Source organism: Spodoptera frugiperda, chromosome 18 (genome assembly GCF_023101765.2).
Source record: "Spodoptera frugiperda isolate SF20-4 chromosome 18, AGI-APGP_CSIRO_Sfru_2.0, whole genome shotgun sequence".
In the NCBI taxonomy this organism is placed as follows: domain Eukaryota; kingdom Metazoa; phylum Arthropoda; class Insecta; order Lepidoptera; family Noctuidae; genus Spodoptera; species Spodoptera frugiperda.
This window is the reverse complement of record NC_064229.1, coordinates 7,540,962-7,562,989: the sequence shown is the minus strand read 5'-3', so window position 1 is coordinate 7,562,989 and position 22,028 is coordinate 7,540,962. Positions and strand designations below refer to the sequence as shown.

At 34.8% G+C, this 22,028-nt stretch overlaps 1 protein-coding gene across 5 annotated transcripts in view; it reads right to left on the bottom strand.

Annotated features, from left to right (window-relative positions):
- LOC118278077 (klarsicht protein) overlaps positions 1-22,028 on the bottom strand; it is a 309,718-nt gene that overhangs the window by 169,220 nt on the left and 118,470 nt on the right. For all 5 annotated transcript variants that reach the window (XM_035597141.2, XM_035597144.2, XM_035597139.2 and 2 more), the window contains 4 exons: positions 4,275-4,640; positions 3,080-3,200; positions 1,340-1,478; positions 480-677 (listed from right to left, as the gene is read on the bottom strand). In XM_035597141.2, coding sequence (XP_035453034.2) covers positions 480-677; positions 1,340-1,478; positions 3,080-3,200; positions 4,275-4,284 — 468 coding nt within the window. In that variant the 5' untranslated portion in view covers positions 4,285-4,640. The remainder of the gene's footprint in view (positions 1-479; positions 678-1,339; positions 1,479-3,079; positions 3,201-4,274; positions 4,641-22,028) is intronic.

The window sequence follows — 22,028 nt, the reverse complement described above, 5'->3', positions numbered from 1 at the left end:
TTACTTTAACTATTCCTTATTAACGATTTTGGTTCGATAACAACTGCCAAGGACTGGGTTAAGTAACCATTAAATGACTAAGTACGGCGGTAAAAATGGTATGGTGGTTTAGACAGTACAACTCTAAACAATATGTTTGGTAAGATAAGAAAGGTTCAGAAACAGTATAAATCAAGCAAATTCGTCTTGTCAATACTATGTTATTCTTTATATACATTTTAAGGATAACTACCACTAAAATAATCTTGAATTCTATTAGTAGAAGATCAAAATGTATTCATTGAATAATACTAATACGCATAACTATCTTCTTTACTGTAATGAAGATTTTGTCTGTACCTATATTATGGAAACCAAAGAGTTTCCTTTAGGAGACCTTTAGGGAAGGCCATAAAGGCCTTTCTATTTAGTTAGTAATTGGCTCTCTTTAATACACAGATAGAACGAATGGCTATGTTACCGAACAAATCCACACTCACTATCCTCAGTTTCCTGCTGGACAAGTTCTCGGGACTAGAATATATCTCCTCCTGCACGTGGCTGAGCCACTGGCACAGTTCATTGAACTCCGCGACCAGCTGACTCAGCGACCACTGGCGGTTGAAGCCAGATGTCGGGTTCAGCAGGCGCGGGCAGTGCAGTGCTGGGTTACGGGAGAGAAGCTCGCCATTCGCTTCCTGGAACATAGATTAAGATGGTTTTATTAATGATAAGGGTATCTTTGGCAGAATATTTGGTTCAAGCAATGGTTAGAAACTATTTTTGCACTTTGAAACCTTGACTTTGATTTTTGGAAGTGGAACGTCGTTTTATAGGAACAATTTTAATGCTCATGCTTCCTGAGATTGTACCTGGATACAATAATTATTATCCAATTATCCAATTATAATTGGAGACTACAAACATTCTTAGGCATTCTCTTCTGACTCAAAGCTTCCAAGATCATCATTTCAACCCCAAAATTACTCAATAGCACTCTGCTGGCTTTCCTCCATCTCTAAGTATCTTACTTTGCGGTTATTTTAGCATTCTTAGGCATTCTCTTCTCACTCAAACCTTTCAACATCATCATTTCAACCCCAAAAATACTCAATCTATGGGCTCTATCACGCTTTGCGGTTATTTTAGTATAATCTACTTTTTGAGGTCAATAATAAAGCAAAGAGTTATAGAACTCTAAACCTTCGAATTCGAAGGTCTGGAATCCTTCAGCTCCATCCTCTTGCAGCATGCTATTGGAGACGTCTATACCCAGTAGAGGATAGAAACGGACTCCTCATGATAAACAATCCATCAAACTAACACCTTAATAAAATACTTTCAATATTTGCTTGCTTACCTTGCAGCTATCAATGATCTGGTTGTCCATGATGTAGTCGTAGTGGTGCTGCAGCAGCGGCCACAGGTCGTCGCCGGCGCTGCCGCCGCTCGCCGCGGACCCCCAGCTGCGGCGCCAAGCTTCGCGACATGGCTCCTTCCTGGAAATTAATGGTTTAAGGAGCAAATGAGTATACTTCATTATATCTGTAAAAAATACGTTAGATAGGTTTAGGTATCAGAAGTCGGTTATTGGAAAACATCAATGGTTTTGAAGATATAGTAAGACCACGACAATAGTCTGGGGGTAGTTTTAGGAGAGAGTAGGAACAGGGAGGTTTTTAGTCAGTAAGAGTCTGATACTACTTCTTGCATCGCCCAAGGCGGGAGTAGTCATTGGATGATTCTCCCCGCTCAAAAATAAGGGTAGATTTGTTAGTCTTTTCAAGATAAAATTGCAATTGCGATCAGCTGAAGGAACGTTCAAAGACTAGCCGAAGTACGGCCCAAAAGATAGCAGATAGAAGTTGATGCCCCCTTCAGGATCGGCAACCTCTCTTGAGGAGGAATGGAAGCAATGTCGGAAGATATTTGCTCAGCAGTGAGTCGATCACAGTTCAATATGAATAATACGCCAATGAACACATTGGGCATTCTATATTCATTCCTGTATGGAATCCTATTTTGAAAATGGATAACTCATTAAACCATAAAGGTCATCTACACGCCATCAACGAGGCAAGTGTCAAGATGACACTCGAATGACCACCTTAAAACCAGTCTCTCACCAGATTTCACCAGCAACAAGCTTCCAATAATTACTAAACAAACATAACCCGTACTAATTACGTAGAAAGTCACGTTAAACTAAAGTAGTTAACTAACTAAAAATCACGGTTTATTGCGTAAATTAATGGACAAAAGATCTACTACATGAGCAGCGTGCGCAGACGCAATGAAGAGTCCCTCTGTGACTCGAAACTAGTAGAGGTTTTCTCCATTTCCTCCGTTAACGAGAGTAAACCGTGATTGTTAATTTAGTATTACATCGACTGCACAGTTGCTGCGGTGGCTGGGCAACTAGCTGCGGCTTCGATTCCCGCACGGAGCAACTCTGTGTGTGATCCACAAATTGTTGTTTCGGGTCTGAGTGCCATGTGCATGTGAAGTTGTATGTTTGTAAACGCACCCACGACATAGGAGAAAATCCTACTGTGGCGCAACGTCTCACGATAGTTATTATAGAAAGTAGTTAAATTAACCAGAGTATAAAGTTCAATGACAAACTACAGTTTACGTGCAGTTCAGTTCACGGTCATATGAAAATAAATTCAGTATAAATCGAGTGAGTAGTCGTAGTAATTAATTCTTGTTAGTTCATGCGCAACAAGAAAACAAGCTTTGCTGCGCATGCGCACCAGACTATAAAATAGCTTTTTATTGTGGTTGCTATTGGATACCCTGACTTCGGAAGCCGTTTGAAATTGCAACTTGTATTTGAGTATGTTTATTTTATTTGTCTGACAGAGTGTAACTGTTAGATGCGCCTGCGACTTATTACGTCATCAATACATTTAATTAAATAACTCCATTCCTTTCCTGCATTTTTGTAAATGATTTTTGCTTTCTGCATCGTTTGGTATAGTAATTCTTAAAATAATTGTTAGCAAGTTTTAAAACAGACGGACGCAAGGAATTTAAATAACTATAGCGAAAACTTGTTAGTGTTGACTTAACATAAAAAAAACATAATGTAACGTACCTCTTTTTCGTGAGACTATGATACGGCCGCTCGAGTTGTTCACAGCGGCCACCAGGCGGCGCGGGCGCGCTCCTCAAAGATGACAACGAGAAGCTACTCTTCATCGAAGAGTGTTCAAAACCTGAAATGATAAAAAATAATATTAGCACATTGGTTTTGGGAAATAATAAATAAACAAATACATATTTTTAGGAAAGATCTATAACGAGTCGGTGTACTTGCATCTATTAAAATGAAAATAGATTTTGTATGATACAAGCCAGAAAACGAGCTGATGGATCACCTGATGACAAGCAATCGCCGCCGCCCATGGACATTCGAAACACTAGAGGCGTTACAAGTGCGTTGCAAGTTTTAGGGGTTAGAAATTTAGGAGTGGTTGGGGAATCGGGGATTGCAAAGATGGAGGGGTAATTGAGCCTCCGGTAGCCTCACTCACATAACTAAACACGGTTTTTATATGAGGCCGTGGTCTGGTCTCGGTCGAGACACTTAAAATGTTAGACTATTGTTCTCCAAACTCAAAACCACACAATCCTCTTATATTTACTCCAATATACCTCTACAACTACATATTTCAAATATTATTGGAGATTACAGTAAGCCACACACAGAGCTCCGAAGCCGCATAAATACGCGTATTATGGATAAAATATGAATATAAACCTTTGACTGGCTCGTTAGCCTGGTACAGCACAGCTGTCCGATTTGCAGGTCGAGCAATATTGGCCATGTGACACAGGTAATAATTTTTAGACCTTAATGATATTGCAAAGGACCACTTTTCACATTTGAATCTAAATTAGAAATATTTGGAAGGCTGTATTTAAAATATATGATATAGTACGAGAAGTGGAATATAGGTAGGATAGTTGGAGATAATAGTTTTAAATGGTTGAGAGGGCTTAGTGCGAGTTTGTTTTACGTTGAACAAGATCGAAACGAGAGTGCGTTCGGAACTTTGATTGGTTGGTTCGCGCTCTCGTTTCGTTCTCGTTCAACGTAAAACAAACTCGTACTAAGGTACAAGTTTATGGTTGCTGGCGGTCTCCAGCTGATCTCATGTGTAGATCTTACGAAGAAAAATAGTGATGATGAATGAATTCTACCTTGTCATAGCCACAATGCACGTTTATTTAAATATAAGCCTTTAATAAACCCTAAACATATATTTAGATGAAACCAGAATACTTACTTGTAGACATCTTGTTCGTGTTATCTCAGGGAACTTCTAATCGAATCAATTTACTCCTAAATCAACATTAGGGTCCCCACGAGTCGTTTGTACTGTCTCCTCAATTCCTTAATCTTTGTACTTGAATACGATCTTCAACCGTATCTTCTAGTAAAATAAAGTCTAAATTGCTTCGTTTAAATAGTGCTATGGCGACTAGATTCGTTATCTAAAGTTATTAATTACAATAAATATTGTTGTGAATCATGTAATCTTGCAGGATTCATGAATTTGTATGGTTTTTGTTGGTTTGGTTACTCGTTCGGTGGTCACATTTTGGTTGGCTATTCTGTTCTGGTTCGCCGCGTTGATCTTTGCCGGTCGGTCCTGGAAATAAAGAAAATAATCATATTAGATATGGACCACTTATTAGAAGATTCTTTTTTTTATGGCTTAAGTCTAACGAGCATACGGTTTACCCAATGGTAAAGAATCAGTGTCACCGTATTACTGTTTAATCCTATTACGAAAATATGCACATTGATAAAACCAATAAGTAAATTGTCTCTTGGGTCACTAAAGAGACTTCAAAAGACTTTCAATTTAACTAAAATCTCAGTGATGATACCAAACACGGAAAAAGTACCTACACCAGATGTGAATGCAACAAACGTATGAATCGAAGAAGTAAAAACAGCAGCAGTTATAGCTTCATCATGTGTCTTAATACATAATAACAATATCTTAAAGATAATCAATCACGTCACTGACAGTAAAACAGGATACACAAGGGAATTTAAAAAGTAATCAAACAATTAGGCTTTCACCGGACGATCAGACTTGTCACGATTTGCCAAAGGAAGCAGATAATATCAATCCAATACACGTTTAATGTATTAAAAACTAATTACGCAACAACAATTAGGTACTATAAAGAAACTGCAGTAACGAAAGTTAATAAAAATGTATGTGTTTCACACGAGAACAACGTGTTTGTGCAGTAAAACGTGATTATGAGTTTTCGATTTCGAAATTGCCAAAAGCAATGGTATTGAAGTTACACTTGGTATGGGACAACAAGTAAAACTGTATTTAAGAGATAAATAAAACACGATGGACGAAATCGATACAAGTTTAAGAAAACCTAAAACCAATGGATAAGACAAATTACATAATTATCAATAAGGATTTGGATGTCATGCCCCAAAACACTATTGATACAGGTTAGTCTTATCATTCCATAAAGTCGCAGAATACAGCAAAGGCTTCATAGATCCATGTCATATTGATATCAAAACCACGCTAACTAGATCACCAAGCTAGATCTCAAAAATATATCGGAAAAATCACATTCGATTTTTGTTTTGCACGATACCAAGATCAGATCACACGCACATGCAAAGTTACGCACAAACAACAAATTCCCAATCACCAATTTAAATCTTATGTAACAAGTAACACGGAAGGTTTTACTTAAACCTGCACGTGAAAGGTTTTAATTAGACTTACGCACTGCAAACGGAGTGGAAGCTACCATATTTGTTTATGTTATTTGTGGCAGCCGTGAAATTGGTCGAATAGCAGTAATTATTTCACTGGCCAATTTCAATATGTCTGTCTGTGCGTCGAATCTTAATTTGAATGAAATGTGGTAATAGATTACGCATCATTTTGTTTCGTTTCATCATCAATCAGCTTTGATTTTTCTTTTAAAGAAGTATGAAGTGTTTGCTTGCTTTTTTTGAGGGCGAAAATCATCCAATGATTTCTCGATGGCGATCGATCGAGGCGAGTGGGAGTGTCAGTCACATACTGACTAAAAACCACTCCGTTCCTACGCCTGATTTTTGAGCCCGAGTTCCAAAAGTGTTTTCTTGCTTAGATGATCAATGTCTGTGTCAGTATCAGTTTCATCACAACCTTATAAATACCCTGGTGAGAGAGCCAAATCAAGTGGTGTCATTATGCAGTTCTTTTATTTACAACAAACATTAGCAAATATAAAGTCATATTGACATCAACCAAACAAAGCGAAAAACACACCTGGACTCATCACTTTCTCGTCTTACCAAACAATTCTTAAACCATATTTTTGTTTGAAATACTTTCAAAACAAACACGACATTTTGAACAAACAGATTAAGAGTCAAAAATCGAAAGTGAAAATGTTGTGAAGTGGCGCTGCAGTCGATAATCATCACCTTAAGTATGGAGAAAAAGAAACTGTCGCTGAAAGAGGCCCTTGTGTGACCCTTCTGATTGTGACGGATAAATTGTGTTTATCTTGCACTCTACATAACAACTTGCATAACATTACGTTTTTTCTAAAACAGGTATGATGTTGCGTCACTAAGTGTCTATCTAGTTCGTCAGTTTGTGACAATTTCACGGATGGACTGCTGAGAAAAGTTGAAACAAAATTGATGCTCCTAGGATTTAGCTGTCCTTCACAATCTACTACGGGTATTAACTGGTTCAACAAATAAGTTTACTGTATATCCTAGCAATGTAGTAGGAGTCATGATTTATATCCAATACAAAATATCCTAAATACTTTCTCCGAACGATCGATTGTTTCTACTGTACGTCACCAAGGGCGACTGACACGGCCACGATTGGAAAGTCGCAATTTTCCACGACAGTTTCACACCAATTTGCGGATTTACACGACAAATCGCAGCGACATGCGCCCGTTGGCCAGTTAGGTGGAGTTCTAATATGGTGCTGCAAACATTTTTGGCATTGCTTAATGCTTTATACGGTCCCATAATGGGGTGACAAGTAAAGGGAAATGGTTGGGAAATTGTAAGCTTAAGGGCGAGGTTATCATGCGACAAGAAATATTAAAGCAATTTTGCTACATAGAAGTAAAATAAAACATAACAAGACTGCGTCACTTCGTACAAGAAATAGGTAGTTAAAATAACATTGTCGTATATCCATTACAAAATCAAACACGAAAATACCAAAATTTATATTTTTAAGCGTTAACATGAATAATTATCGATAACACACCAAAACAAATAACTTGTAATAGCAACCAGAAGTTATTTGTTGAAAACTTTTTCAAACATTGTAAGTAAATAACTCCGTACTTTCTACTGGTAACCCATAAAACGCGTGGTGCAGGTTAAACTGACCTCAACAATATACAATTATTGGATCCGTCCACTGTTCTAACGGTAAACGTATCATAGTTATTTATGGCCCTAAGATAATACCCTGAGGTATGCCAAGTACCATGTACGAGAATATTCAATTTTATTCGAATTTAAACCTCGCTTTTGTCATTGATTTGTTGTCGATTGTTATTGAAATGGAATTACTGTACGTTTATAACATTTCTACTATAAAATCATTGTTTATTTTTGTTCCAATGTATAAAACTAACATGACATAACTTCATTTACCTCTATAACAATGACTATAATAATTTTAGTACAAACAGAATACGTAATAAAAGAAATAAATCTATCTACAAGACATCGAACTCGTAAGATAAAAAGGGGAAATCTCACAAAAGAAAACGCAATAAAAAGACAAGACAAGACAAAGCTAAACAATTTAATTCTTCAAAAGATAACATTAATAACCATCCTGACCCTACAACCTTAAAGTCTAGACCGTCTTCAGATAGTATTGTTTTTACTTTCAACATTCTTCCCGATGTCAGATCTGAAGCAGAATTCTCATTACCCAGAGAGGTCAGGAAAGGGAAATGGTGAAGATAAAATAATCTTCGAGACGTGATAGGTCATATAATTAGGTGCACTCTGACATCAGAACTGAGATCGTATCAGTACGATGAGGAGCATTTAACTACGGATTAATCATAGTAAGTGCCGTTTGATCTTGTATGACCTGTAATTTTTTGCTGTTCGTATTAGATTGCCTTATTGAATAATCGCAAAAGCATTATATCCTTGTTGTTATGTTATAACTGGGACTGTTTAACTGAAAAATGCATAATATCTGCATCGAGTCCTAAATATGAAAATAGTCAAATAGGGAAGAAAATTTACAATAATCCATTAAAGGCACGTCAATAAAAGAGGATAGATAGGGAAAGATACATCTTACTAATATTATAAATGCGAATGTTTGTGGGTTTGCATGTTCGTGTGTATGTTTGTTACTCAATCGGAATGAAATTTGGAACACGGTAAATCATGGTCTGAAATAATACATAGGACACTTTTTATTCCACGGGACCGTGGATGAAGCCGTTAATAGAAGCTAGTATGACAATATTTTTGCAATAGTTTTTGCCTTTGGCAGAGATTTTATATTCCCAGGATATTTGGCACAAGTGGCGCCGATTGTTGGGAAAAAGAAACAGTAATTAGCATAATTGTTGTTTAGAACAGAGGCGTTTCTCACGCCTCTCGGGGAGATACATTTTGCCTCTGGGATGGGACGATATGACTACAAACTTGCACACACTTTCCAAGTAATCAACGTTACACGGAAATTTCTAATGGTTATATGATTAACAAGCTAGTAAAAGTAAAGATTCTGACAGATTAAAGATGAATGAGTTATTTAATTTGAAACGAAACGAAAGTAAATACGCTCTTATCATGATCGCTTCGTGCGAAACATACCTACCATATTCTAATTTTATTTCCAAACAATGTGTAAAACAAACTCTTTTATCTAAAACTTTCGCTTAAAGAAGTTATTAAAGTGTGGATTGAGATTTTAATAAGTGTATATGGAGTTTTCTCAATGAAATTGGTTCCTGAGGCTGTTTTTTCTTTATGGAACAACGTAACGAGTTACTTCGAAATGAAATTAAGGTCTATAATGATAGATGTATCAATCATCGTTAGCTTGACGGATGTGAGTGAATGATATTGAAATAAATTGTACGGTAATAATGAGTGTATTGAGTACGAGTGAATTTTCATTGATTTTTGCCCAATTATCTTCTATTTTTTAGCATATAACCTAATTTTGCAGATTATGATTTAAATTATCTTTTGAGCTTAGCAATGTAAGTATCAAGTACCTATAGACTGTTTGTCCTTACTAAGTAATTATTAATGATGTAGTTTGCAGAGTATCTATTATCTAGTAGAGGCCTATGTTCAGCAGTGGACGAACACGGGCTGATGATGATGATTATACAGTTTCAGATGTAGCTTTTCTGCAAAATTATACGTTTTTATTGACAACTTGAACCTACTAATCCGTACGTCGATTATAAATCGTTATACGTACCAAACTAATAAAATATAATTAGAACATCATAAAAGACAACCCGCCTAAGTTAGGTATTATATTGTATAGGTATACTATTTATCTAAATTACATTTCAAACTTCCCAAAACTAAGATTAACTTTGGGAACCTCTAATAGTGTATCATTGTTCCCAACAAAGGTTTGAATTTTGTTTTTCATATCAAAGTAAGCAATCAAGAACATGCTCACTCAATTAAAGCAATGTTTATTTAGATGTAAAATGTCTACTGAAGAGTTGTGCGCCATGTTGATCCCGAGTGTTCACATAACAAGAGACAATAGACGGTGATTTTATAAAGAGTTTTGTTAAACGAGTTTTGCCTCCGGTGTTAGGGCGTGGTGTAAGTCATAGAAGAGAGATAGAGAGTGAGAGTATGGCGTTTAGTGACTGGTGATCAGGCAGAGTGGAATTGAGTTGTTACTGCCACTAAGTCTTCCAACAGGTTTCATAAGGACTCATTAAGAGGTTATACATCTAATAGTGGCTGGAGATTAGTGCTTTTTGGCAAACCAGAACCTTTTAAACTATGTTCTCCAACCAGTCTGCTACCTGATGCGGAGCTGCGGACTACCTAGCGGGTTTACCGAGGCTCCGGCTCGAAAAGCAGGAGAAGGAACGGGGTGGTTTTTAGTCAGTAAGAGTCTGACACACCCACTTGCCTCGTTCTGGGCGGGAGAAGTCATTGGATGATTTTCCCCCTCAAAAAAAAAAAACCCCGTCTGCTAAGCGTGGAGATTATGACAAAGCACTCTTTTGTAGAAAACTTAAGTCTCCTTTACATGGACATTGGATTATGGAGTCCAGATGTTAAATCTTAGGACTGTTTATGATGACGACGCAAAGCCCAAATCGCTTCAGTCTCTAAACCACACTATACGTAAAGGTTATCAGATCATAATATGCGTAGTGTTACTTTCATCCAATAGCACAGATAAGCTAATGAGTTACTTGTTTTTTAGACAAAACTTTTTAGGCGAAAACTCCGTACGTACTACGAACAATAGTGTTGTGCTGACAGGAGAAAGGGATGTGATAGCGTTTATCGATAAAAAGTGAAATTCGCCCAAATTGTATCGAGACAATATGTAGCAGTTAATTGAATAGATACCATCAATCATATTAAAATAGCGGAATAATTAGACGGTAGAATTAATAGAAATCGCAAAGTTATTTTTGAAACAGCCTAAAGCGTTCAAGTCATTAAGTAGGTTTTGAATTAGGCAGAGAAACTTTTGTGTTTATTAGAGACTTTTGATTTGTGTGATTGAATAATTTCTTTATCTCATTTTCTTATTCAAGATAGAAATCTAAATATTATCACAACATTAGATAAAACAACTTCCATACAAGAAAAATCTGATAAAAAAAGAACTACTTTCGGTATCGGGATGAAAGAAACTAAAAATATTCATAGATACTATTTTTGTTTTCAAATCAAAATAGGAACACAAAGCGAGCCGAATAATAAAAAAATCTTACGGTAACAATAAAAAAGTATTCATTCTCGGATCCAGTTCTCGTTGAATGGGCTCCCTAAAAGGACAGAGCAAATAAAAAGCGGCGCGCGCGCACCAACGCAACGCAAAGCTAGGACGACGACCACACGGGCAAGCTGGAGAGTGCAGTGGAGAGTATTTGTTTTACGTATGAATAATACGTTAGCTGTATTATGGGGTTTTAAAATTAAAAAGATAAATACTATTTTGTTTATTTTTTAGAATATTACCTATTGGAAGATGGTTCTGGACTCATTAATCTTATATTTTGATTTGTATACATTTATTTTAGCCATATTTAAAAAAAACAGCACAACACGTCTGGTAATATCCCTATATATATACATATATAACCTTCTCCTAAGTCTGAAAAATTATACGCTGAAAACCGCATCAAAATCAAGACAGTCACGCACACACATACATACTGAGGACCTCCTCATTGTCACCACTAGGTAGCCAACTATCACTTAACAACATTTAACAAAAACAGACTTCTGTAAACACCAGCATCACCCAAACTCATTCAAAAACAATATCCAGCTAAAGAAAAACAATGAATACTCAATAAATAAGACAAAACGTCAACACATAAGGAGGGCAGGTATCATAAAACTTCCGTGAACGAACTCCTTCGTGTCGAGCCTCTATTAAACGCCAGATACAATCAGGAATGTTCCTCCTCGCCCGATAATGGGAACTACCCGTGAACCAAACTCCGGCGCAGCGGATCCTATCACAATGGTGTAATTATCCGACAGATCAAAGGATCAGACAGGATGTTATGTCATGTACAGGATGATTGTGACTTGTCGTTATTGTTGAATATTTTCAAATGTCGTTTTGAATTATTGTATTAATGCAAAGGGTTTTAAGTAAGATTTGTCTTATTGACTTTGATATCTACTAGGCTGTCTTATAAGAAGACTAGAATTAATAAGTAATTGAGTAATTAAAAAGGTTCTGCGAACTGACTGCACGGTTGGCACAGTGGCTGGGCAACTGGCTGCTGTGCAACGTGTGATCCACAAATTGTTGTTTCGGGTCTACATGTCATGCGCATGTGGAGTTGTACGTTTGTACGCACCCACGACGCAGGAGAAAATCTTAGTTGCCCAACTTAAAAAAAACTCATTTCCATCAATTATATTGTTGCATCTTGAAACTAGTCAAGTTCCTCGTCAAACAGTTACGTGAGTATGCCGATAACATAATAATTAATTTAATATGTCTCACGAAAGTTACAATAAAATTATATTGTTATAACTTCTGTATAAATTACTAAGTACTGAAATGCATTATTTAATGCGGTTAAAATAATTTCTTCCTCATATTATAACAAAGTGCTTAAACTTTCTTCTAAACTGAGTTCAGTACCGAATATGGCAAATCGATTAAGATGCTCATCTAGATAAGAACAGGACCAACCTTACAGTGAAAACGTCTAATTGATAATTTATAGCTTAACGGGATACTTTATTATAACAATTTAACTACCAGTTAAGATTAGAGTTTCGGTTAACATTATTACATTAATAGATTTGAATCAAATAGAAAATAATCTAATTTCTAATTCAATTCCGTGAAGAAAGGTTTCTGAAAAGTCTTTTCAAAGTTCAAGTACTGTTAAGTTCATAGCCAGTCGACATAAATAACCACTCTAACGTCCATGGATACTATAGTATCCAAAGTGACGAGTTCTGTTTAACTCCCTCTAGTTTAAAATACGGTCTTGTTTGGTGAGTTTTGACTGATTATCTATACAGCTGAATAAATTGTTCGACGAAAAAATAAGATATGGCGTTGTAATATGCTTTGACAAACAAAATATAAATTTTTAAAGTTAGTTGACTCGTTTTTGAAGTGTTTTTGTGAGTTCCAACAATTATGTCGTAAATACTACAGTTTTGTTTAATTTATCTTGCAAGTGTTATACATCAAAATAAACTAGAAGATTTGTGCTTTACGATGATGTACAAATATCACAGTTTTAGCTAATAAATCTAGTCTAATTTTAACTTCAAACGATTGTTGTTTCGAAAAAAATGGCCGGTCTGGTGTTGGCCACTTTTAGTTTTGTTTATACATATTTTACATACTTTGCATTACAATAGTATATAAAATATCGAAATACATTTCGTAATAAGCAAAATAATACATTTTTCAAAGAGAAATATACTAAATTCATTGAAGATTCCATAATAATGTCAATGTGTTCCTCAGGTTTTTTGATGTGTAAAATTACGAGTAGTGTTTTCTTTCGATTTAATTACAATACTTAGAGTTAACCGAATATAATCATATATACATCAAAAGAAAGGGTAATGAGTCTAGTTTGTTGTAAAAATATTTTATTGATAAAATATGCAATAGTTGTGCCGTATATTCTAAAAAGGTAGAAATAATTCTGTTTTTTTTTCTGTGTTTCATGTTTAACCCGTTTTATTGTATTTTAAAGATTAACTAAAGATTTTAAAAAATCGTTAAGTATGATCAGTATTCTTCAATCTTTTTTTTGGTATTCTTTTCTTTATTCTAGGCATTACGGTTCAGTAGCTATATAGGTTTTTTGTTACGACGAACTTGCGAGTCGCGCGCGGTTCGGATGCCGTGCGCGGCTGGACGTTAGAGTGGATAAATAAACTACAACACCAAACAAATTATTAAAATAAATCTTGAAACTTATCTCGGAAATTGCGTGAAAAATTATCGTGTAATCTTTATCGATAAATTCGCAGCACTAGGGTCGTAGGTGAACAGCGACTAATATTACTGGCCGGTAAGAAACATCCTGTATCGATAACGCAATCAACGCACCTTCAGAAACACTTGTAATACCACGACGAATCCTGGCCCACGATGCAATGCCCGAAAAAAGTAATAATAAAGAAAAAAACTTAAAAAAAGAAATAATATACCCTTAGAAAGGAATGCAATGACTCGCTCTGCTTCTAATCTGAACGCACCGAGACTAAAACTTTGAAATTGGAATCGCTGTATTTTTTAATTTATAATAATTCATTTTGTTCCACTTTTATATGTACCTACCTTACTAATATTTTCTTTGTGACGGTTGAACAACACAGAAAAGAGAGGATTAAAAAGAAAAATGAATGCGTTTTTATGCGCGACGGATCTCCTGATGGTAAGCAGTCGCCGCCGCCCATAGACACTTGAAACATAAAAAGCGTTACAAGTACGATGCCTTTTGGAACACAACGAAACACAACCCAAGCGTTGTTTCACGTCGGTTTTCTCTAAGGCCACGTACCACGTACCACCACCTTTATACCACGGCCTCACTGGTAGTGGTCCTTTGTACAACTAATACCAGTGAGGCCGTGGTACAAAGGACAAAAGGATACCAAATTAGTAATATCAATAGAATTTTACGAATCAATTTAATATTCAGATCACATTTGGACTCAATCCCCGATATAAATTTATAATCGACTAACTTAGAACATCGAGTCCAAACCATGTGCTCGCATATAAACAAGCCTAATCAGATTGGGTCATTACTTTACGTTTCCTAGTCGTAAACCCAGTCTGCGTGTGATTGTATTAATGTGATCTTAATCCTTCGTTGTACGTGCGCATCTTCCTAGAAACTCCGTTTCGTAATAACTGGAATAAACCACTTATCTTAGTACTTAAGTATTTGAATTTATTAAAGCACACAGCTACAGACTGTAGGCGTGTAAATAAGTCCTCGGTATAATCTTCAAGTCAACCAAAGTAATTTATTTATTTATGTATATGGCAATAGGCTCACCCCCTATTACATGCGACTTATAACACAAATGGTGGAAAGTGGGTGTACATTGTATAGCGGTATTACGTGCCGTAATATGCACCTCTGTCTACCCTTTCGGAGATAAAAGGTTGCGTTTAATTTAATAACAATCACAACGGTAGAAAACTAATTAAAGTAACTCACATACTTATAAAATGATAATTTTCAATGTGTAATGAATATTATATTAACACTTTCAGAAAATAAAACGCGTAATTTCCTCTTTATAAACAGCATTGCATGTCCAAATTAATCAATAGAAACAAAACATAAACACAAGATGAACATGTGTGAAAGTTCACAGACTATAGCAAGCGTAACGCGGACACAATTCCCGCCAAAAGAACTACCACAGACTAAAAAAAAATCGACCAAAAAGGTTTGTAACAACAGTCAGTTTAATAAGAACATTGCCAATCAATTTGAGTTAGTTACAAAAACAATCAGTCGACTATCATTAAGTCGTACTTTCTACTACGATCATTTAGAAGACAATGTGCTCGTACAATCGATGGCTAAACTTTTAAAGAATTTACATAAACATGGACGGTTTTATTGTCCAAAATGTGGGTTAAACGTAAAACTACGCAAATGATGTAAGCGTTAAAGTTACGTTATATGGAAATATGCGTGTGACTTTAAAATGCGGAGATAATTTCTTGTTTTGTTGGTTTTTCGCGCAGTTTAAAGGTTCTTTGCAAAATAATAGATTGCATTGCTTTGTGGTTTTCCTGTCAGGCTGCTTTGTGAGTTGAAGCTATTTTTTTTTTGCTTAATATGGATATGCGTAACATTTTTGAAAGCAGTACCCTTAGTATGAGTTTGCTTTACGTTTAAAGTATATAGCGATAATATTAGAGTATTGAGCGACCGATATGCTGCAGAAGATATCTCTTTCTAGATTTTCTACACGTCTTTAACAATAATTTTCAAGTAAAGTTTCGTTTAAAACGACACCACGTAATAATTGCGTACCAATTTCCAATTCGCATCATTGATACATTAAACTGTCATTTCAAGGATGTGAACTGGAAGTAAAAAAAGCATTCTATAGATATTTTCCTCGTCCGATACCTTACGTCAATAAACAAAAACAGTTGAACCAAACAAACAAAACCTTTGGACAAACCTGACACGTGTCACATTAAATTAAGGTATTATTTTCTACATAACAATTGTTTACTGAAGTGTACATAAACAAACAAAGTTAATATATCCGGGCTACTATCACTCACAGCCGCAAACAGAGATATTTAATGATTACTTAAACTATTCCTTAGTAACGATTTTGTATCGATAACAATCACTAGGTTAAGCAACCATTAAATGACTAACAGTCAGTTGCAGGAACGATCATTAAATTTTTAAAGTGACTTTAAATATTAATGAAGCTTTAAAGTGTTGCACAAACAAGTATTTCTATCTCATTTTAATGCCGGATTAACTTTAATTAAAGAAACGTCAAATCGGGACTTTAGCCTATTTTTTACGTTGCACAAAACGTCATTAGCGCTAAAGGAGCATTAAATTGACAGTTTGGGGTTATAATTTTTAATGCCTAGTCAAACATCCATTAAACTTGTTATTAAACTCTCAATTCTTTTGTAAATAGTGCTAGTAATATTTTTTTACTTTATTACAGTATTATTTATAATGTCCCTTTCAAGCCTATCATCTTTATTCGCTCCTTCCACGACGACGTCGTGTACCAGATAGGATAAATTTATTTGAAAAACATGACGGAGAAGAGTTTCGTGTGAGATACAGGATTTCTAAAGCTTTACGCATTTGCGAGATACTCAATTTAGAAACTGAAACTCGAAGAAATAAAGCTATTGATGGCCTCACATAGTTATTGATACTAGTGGTCGCCTAGTGGTCGAAATTCGACCATATACGATTTAATTTACAATACCACTTAACATACGTTCAAGGATAATTTTTATTTAACGAATTGCTAATTGTTTTGTAAAATTCAAATTAATATATTCCGGCGCATCATGAATAACCAACCTCTTCATTATATTAACCTCCTTCAATGAGAAACCTCTTTTCATTTCTTCTTCTTTTAATATCATCGCAATGTCTGTCAATTTGACGTTTTGTCAAATACGATAGGGGAAGGTGGGGGAATTAGGAACACTTAACTTAAAAGGCAAAAAAAAGTATTTTCTCTTAAAAAAGGAATCAACTTTTATTAAAACTTAAAAACATTATTTATCTGTCTGCTTATAACGGAAAAAAATATTTTTTCATTTCATGACACATATCACACACGTAACTTTTGCTGGTCTCTCTGGAAGTGCATTGCACATGTGCCCAAAGCTTTATCGTGGTCATGTGAATCTGATATTTGAACTGGTGGTGTCTGGTTCAGTCTGGCTGCATCAACGTCTCGCCTCATCTAAAAAAAATGTATTGTAATAAAAATATAAAAACAAATTGTAAATATGAACGTTCCCAATTACCCGCCACTCACCGTTCCTAATTACCGGCAGTCGATAATTTGAATAAAAATGGTCGCGACCTTCGATAGCATTATAAGTGAATCCTATAACACGTAAAATTTAAAACGGATTATCCATGAAATAAACTTACGAAATATGGTGTCATTGTACTCAAAAATATGACATTTGCATCTAATGTATGAAAACACAAAATTTATAACAAAAATGCAATAAAAACATTTTGACTCACCGTGTCAAGATGCGTGCATCCTCCAGTTCCCACTGTCGCTTGCGCACTTAGGGGCGGGGGAAGCATACCTCGAATAGCCGCGAGACGGGATACGGGGAGGGGAAGTGGAACTTATCAACGTGTTCCCAATTACCCGCCGTTCTCAATTACCCTACCTTCCCCTACTATGCATGGTAGTGTGTGTAATGTTTTATTTATTGATTTATTTATTTATTGATTATGAATGTACTTTATAAGCATTATTTATGAAAAATATTAGCGTTCTGCACTTCTCCTACACATAAACTATAAGTTTACCTTATGCTCCTACGTCCGCGCAATTTTCGTCATATAGATGTTTGTGATTCTTCGCTACTGGATCTGCCGAAGATCAGCTTCCTGCCAAACATAGGCCTTCCTTAGGTATTTCCATATCATGCTCGGGGAATAGGTGTATTAATAGATGTATATACCTTGTTCTTTATCCACTCTAACGTCCATGGATACTATAGTATCCAAAGTGACGAGTTCTGTTTAACTCCCTCTAGTTTAAAATACGGTCTTGTTTGGTGAGTTTTGACTGATTATCTATACAGCTGAATAAATTCTTCGACGAAAAAATAAGACATGGCGTTGTAATATGCTTTGACAAACAAAATATAAATTTTTAAAGTTAGTTGACTCGTTTTTGAAGTGTTTTTGTGAGTTCCAACAATTATGTCGTAAATACTACAGTTTTGTTTAATTTATCTTGCAAGTGTTATACATCAAAATAAACTAGAAGATTTGTGCTTTACGATGATGTATAAATATCACAGTTTTAGCTGATAAATCTAGTCTAATTTTAACTTCAAACGATTGTTGTTTCGAAAAAAATGGCCGGTCTGGTGTTGGCCACTTTTAGTTTTGTTTATACATATTTTACATACTTTGCATTACAATAGTATATAAAATATCGAAATACATTTCGTAATAAGCAAAATAATACATTTTTCAAAGAGAAATATACTAAATTCATTGAAGATTCCATAATAATGTCAATGTGTTCCTCAGGTTTTTTGATGTGTAAAATTACGAGTAGTGTTTTCTTTCGATTTAATTACAATACTTAGAGTTAACCGAATATAATCATATATACATCAAAAGAAAGGGTAATGAGTCTAGTTTGTTGTAAAAATATTTTATTGATAAAATATGCAATAGTTGTGCCGTATATTCTAAAAAGGTAGAAATAATTCTGTTTTTTTTCTGTGTTTCATGTTTAACCCGTTTTATTGTATTTTAAAGATTAACTAAAGATTTAAAAAAATCGTTAAGATTGATCAGTATTCTTCATTCTTTTTTTTGGTATTCTTTTCTTTATTCTAGGCATTACGGTTCAGTAGCTATATAGGTTTTTTGTTACGACGAACTTGCGAGTCGCGCGCGGTTCGGATGCCGTGCGCGGCTGGACGTTAGAGTGGTTATAGAGACTGGGTAAATGCTAAAGAAGTGTTAACTATTAAGTAGTTATTTTTAAGAATAAATAAAACGACTTATCTTGTTTTAAATTAATTTATTTTATTATATATTTATTTTACTAAAATACCAAGCCACCTGGGGGTAATTCGTACTTCCTCTGTGGGTGCAATATTATACCATTCTTTGGTTAATTCTTTGCTTAAAAAGTTAGTAAAAGGGCGATGCATACTGCCTGAACCAGCCTGTGTTGCATCAGATACCATGGTTAATGAATAATACTGAAAATTCTTTCTACAAAAGGAAAACTCGAGACGAGTCCAATTCTCAATTAATCACAACAATAACAAACACCTAGAAGCTACATTAAATCTTCTCTCTTACAAACGGTGTTACGATACCAATGAAAGATAATTCAACACCACATTAAAGCAATTGATAATATTTTTATCGTAAAAAATTAGGATTTTTCCTAAATACAGAGATGACAGAAACGCTCATGATGACATTATTGACAACTAGGGCTGGTCAATGGTCATCTAGGATTTTATTCCCGCGAACCAAAAAGGTTGATACCTATTTTAAATCGGAACACATTAATTGAATCGGTTCAGGGAATTAGAAGAAAATTAGATATTTATATGTATTCCACTATTAAGACACTTCAAAATACATTTAATAGTAGCTAATTAAAATAACACATATACCTAATCTATTAAATATAGAGATATTTAATAAAATACAAAATATAGATATAGGTATTACGTAAAAAATGTGATTAGCTCTGGAAAAACTCATAACTAAGTCTTAGTTTACAAGTAACTAAGTAGTAACAAATGGTATTGTATTGATTTTTATAGTGTCTTTTAACTACATGAAATAAATCGAGTCACGATCGATAAATCGTCATTTTAAAAATCGGTTTCTTTCGAAGCGGGATTCGCATCCTTCCATCCTTAATGACAATTTACATTCAATCAGTTCCACAGAGTATACAAATACTACGTAATCAGTTCATTCAAAATATGTGTTTTAACTTGCAACACTTTTTAATGTCGTCTTTAGTTAAAGTCCCATTAAAGGGACCTGCAACAGTTTTGTGCAACGTCTTTAAATTTAATGGAATATTAGCGATAATGACGGATTAACTAATGTCGATTTTAAAGACAGTTTTCTGCAACTGACTGTTAGAGTACGGCGGTTAGTGATAGAAAGCTCCCATTGGTCGTCACTCAGCGTCCCTAGTTTGACCACCCGCTAATTGTGACATGGTAGAATGTTACATTAACAAACATCAATTAATAGTTATAATGGACCAACTTTATGGTTAATCTGAAATCAATGTGTTTAATGAGATCATTAGAAGTTACGTTTGTAAGTTAATTTCGATTTTATTGCTTTAATTAGTATTTGGATGATGTTGAAATTGTTGTTGACAATTAGTTACTAATTGCCTTGGTACAGTTGTCAAGGTTACGGTGCGAAGTATTTTTTGTATTGCGATTTGATTATTTTGCGGTTAGATATAAGAATTAATATAGTAAGATTTTATAAAAATAGCTAAAATTCTATACACAATAGGGAAGATGACAATTACTGTAATGTCCGTCTTGTAGATTGTTTTTAAACATTAGGCACGTATTTCTAATTTTCTTACGTTAACAAATACTTTCGAAGATATATCAATTTGAAATACCGCGTAACGTCACTTATAGTTACATATTATACGCAGAAATGACGTAATTGCTAACTCCTAAACTTTGTTTCGTTTTATCTACGTGTTGTTGTCTAATATGACAAAATAAAAAAATACGTGTCTAATATATCTCATTACCTAGCTGATGGACTAACAGTCAGTTGCAGGAACGATCATTAAATTTTTAAAGTGACTTTAAATATTAATGAAGCTTTAAAGTGTTGCACAAACAAGTATTTCTATCTCATTTTAATGCCGGATTAACTTTAATTAAAGAAACGTCAAATCGGGACTTTAGCCTATTTTTTACGTTGCACAAAACGTCATTAGCGCTAAAGGAGCATTAAATTGACAGTTTGGGGTTATAATTTTTAATGCCTAGTCAAACATCCATTAAACTTGTTATTAAACTCTCAATTCTTTTGTAAATAGTGCTAGTAATATTTTTTTACTTTATTACAGTATTATTTATAATGTCCCTTTCAAGCCTATCATCTTTATTCGCTCCTTCCACGACGACGTCGTGTACCAGATAGGATAAATTTATTTGAAAAACATGACGGAGAAGAGTTTCGTGTGAGATACAGGATTTCTAAAGCTTTACGCATTTGCGAGATACTCAATTTAGAAACTGAAACTCGAAGAAATAAAGCTATTGATGGCCTCACATAGTTATTGATACTAGTGGTCGCCTAGTGGTCGAAATTCGACCATATACGATTTAATTTACAATACCACTTAACATACGTTCAAGGATAATTTTTATTTAACGAATTGCTAATTGTTTTGTAAAATTCAAATTAATATATTCCGGCGCATCATGAATAACCAACCTCTTCATTATATTAACCTCCTTCAATGAGAAACCTCTTTTCATTTCTTCTTCTTTTAATATCATCGCAATGTCTGTCAATTTGACGTTTTGTCAAATACGATAGGGGAAGGTGGGGGAATTAGGAACACTTAACTTAAAAGGCAAAAAAAGTATTTTCTCTTAAAAAAGGAATCAACTTTTATTAAAACTTAAAAACATTATTTATCTGTCTGCTTATAACGGAAAAAATATTTTTTCATTTCATGACACATATCACACACGTAACTTTTGCTGGTCTCTCTGGAAGTGCATTGCACATGTGCCCAAAGCTTTATCGTGGTCATGTGAATCTGATATTTGAACTGGTGGTGTCTGGTTCAGTCTGGCTGCATCAACGTCTCGCCTCATCTAAAAAAAATGTATTGTAATAAAAATATAAAAACAAATTGTAAATATGAACGTTCCCAATTACCCGCCACTCACCGTTCCTAATTACCGGCAGTCGATAATTTGAATAAAAATGGTCGCGACCTTCGATAGCATTATAAGTGAATCCTATAACACGTAAAATTTAAAACGGATTATCCATGAAAT